The sequence below is a fragment of the Asparagus officinalis genome, chromosome 1 (genome assembly GCF_001876935.1).
Source record: "Asparagus officinalis chromosome 1, Aspof.V1, whole genome shotgun sequence".
NCBI lineage: Eukaryota > Viridiplantae > Streptophyta > Magnoliopsida > Asparagales > Asparagaceae > Asparagus > Asparagus officinalis.
Window position 1 is genome coordinate 129,504,324 of NC_033794.1, and position 1,102 is coordinate 129,505,425.

Consider the following 1,102-nt stretch of genomic DNA (forward strand, 5'->3'; position numbering starts at 1 on the left):
AGCCGATGGTTCGAACCGATCAAATGGAAGAACTTCGCCCATGTCAGCACTTCACCCATCGAGTACACTGAAACCAACATCGGCGACCTCTCTGGAGTTTACATTGTCACTGGAGCCCAACTTGGTGTCTGGGATTTTAGTGCTAAGAGTGTTCTTCACCTTAAACTTCTATTCTCAAGGATCCCTGGATGTACTATTAGGAGATCAGTTTGGGATCACAATCCAAATATTTCTCTTTCGCAGAGAGCGAATGAGTCGTCGTCGTCGTCTTCCTCAGGGGAAAATTCTAAGCTTGTGAAAATTGTCGATTCAACTGAAATGTTGAAGGGGCCACAGGATACTCCTGGGCATTGGTTGGTTACCGGAGCAAAGCTGGGGGTTGAGAAGGGGAAGATTGTTGTACGTGTAAAGTATTCATTGCTAAATTATTGATATTATTACTACTTTGTTATGTTGTTGAAGCATTCATTTTCACAAATGGTTTTATTATTTTCTTGGGGTTGATGTAAATTTTAGAGCTTGGGAGTGTTAAGTTTTTGGAGGGCTTGTGATTGATTTGGGTTCGTTCATTTTTTGGCACGGTCATGTTTTTCTTTTCAGTGGAGGTTTGGAGATTGAAAATGTGGGATTGATGTTGCAAGGACATTGACGTCATTTTCAAGTTGTTGCGGTCAGATGATATGGTAAGCATATTGATGATGTATTTGGCCTTCTTGTTTTTTTAAGCGAGTTTGCAGTTTGTAATAGTTGTGTTGATCTCACCCCTTAGCCTCTCTCTCACCGCTCTTTCCTGCATGCAATCGCACGTGTCACCTCTGGTTGTTCTCAGCCTCTGACACGTGCCCCTCCTCTCCCTCTCACCTCCTTCCCCTTAAAATCCCAAAGACCCAGCCATCTCCTCCACATCAAAATTCAGAACCGGAGGAAGCTATCGGTGGGCATGGCATCAAGTGACCAGAATCCGACCCCGACCCCGTCGTCCGTCACCCCAGGCTCCGCTCCCCCTGGAAAGCCCACGACGGTGGAGTCCTACTTGGTGGACAAGGGGGCCCTGATGATGCAGTCGCTGAAGCCGGTGCGCCACATGAAGCAGCACGCCTGC

At 46.7% G+C, this 1,102-nt stretch overlaps 2 protein-coding genes across 2 annotated transcripts in view; both read left to right on the plus strand.

Moving 5' to 3' along the window:
• LOC109848637 (MACPF domain-containing protein CAD1-like) overlaps positions 1 to 555 on the plus strand; it is a 5,955-nt gene extending 5,400 nt beyond the window's left edge. Inside the window, 1 exon segment of the mRNA XM_020418287.1 lies at positions 1 to 555. This exon segment is cut by the window's left edge and continues 165 nt beyond it. Within this exon segment, the coding sequence (XP_020273876.1) occupies positions 1 to 432 (432 nt within the window). The 3' untranslated portion in view covers positions 433 to 555.
• LOC109848718 (oil body-associated protein 2B-like) overlaps positions 601 to 1,102 on the plus strand; it is a 2,255-nt gene continuing 1,753 nt past the window's right edge. The window contains 3 exon segments of the mRNA XM_020418398.1: positions 601 to 683; positions 830 to 1,096; positions 1,099 to 1,102. The exon segment at positions 1,099 to 1,102 is cut by the window's right edge and continues 144 nt beyond it. Coding sequence (XP_020273987.1) covers positions 681 to 683; positions 830 to 1,096; positions 1,099 to 1,102 — 274 coding nt within the window. The 5' untranslated portion in view covers positions 601 to 680.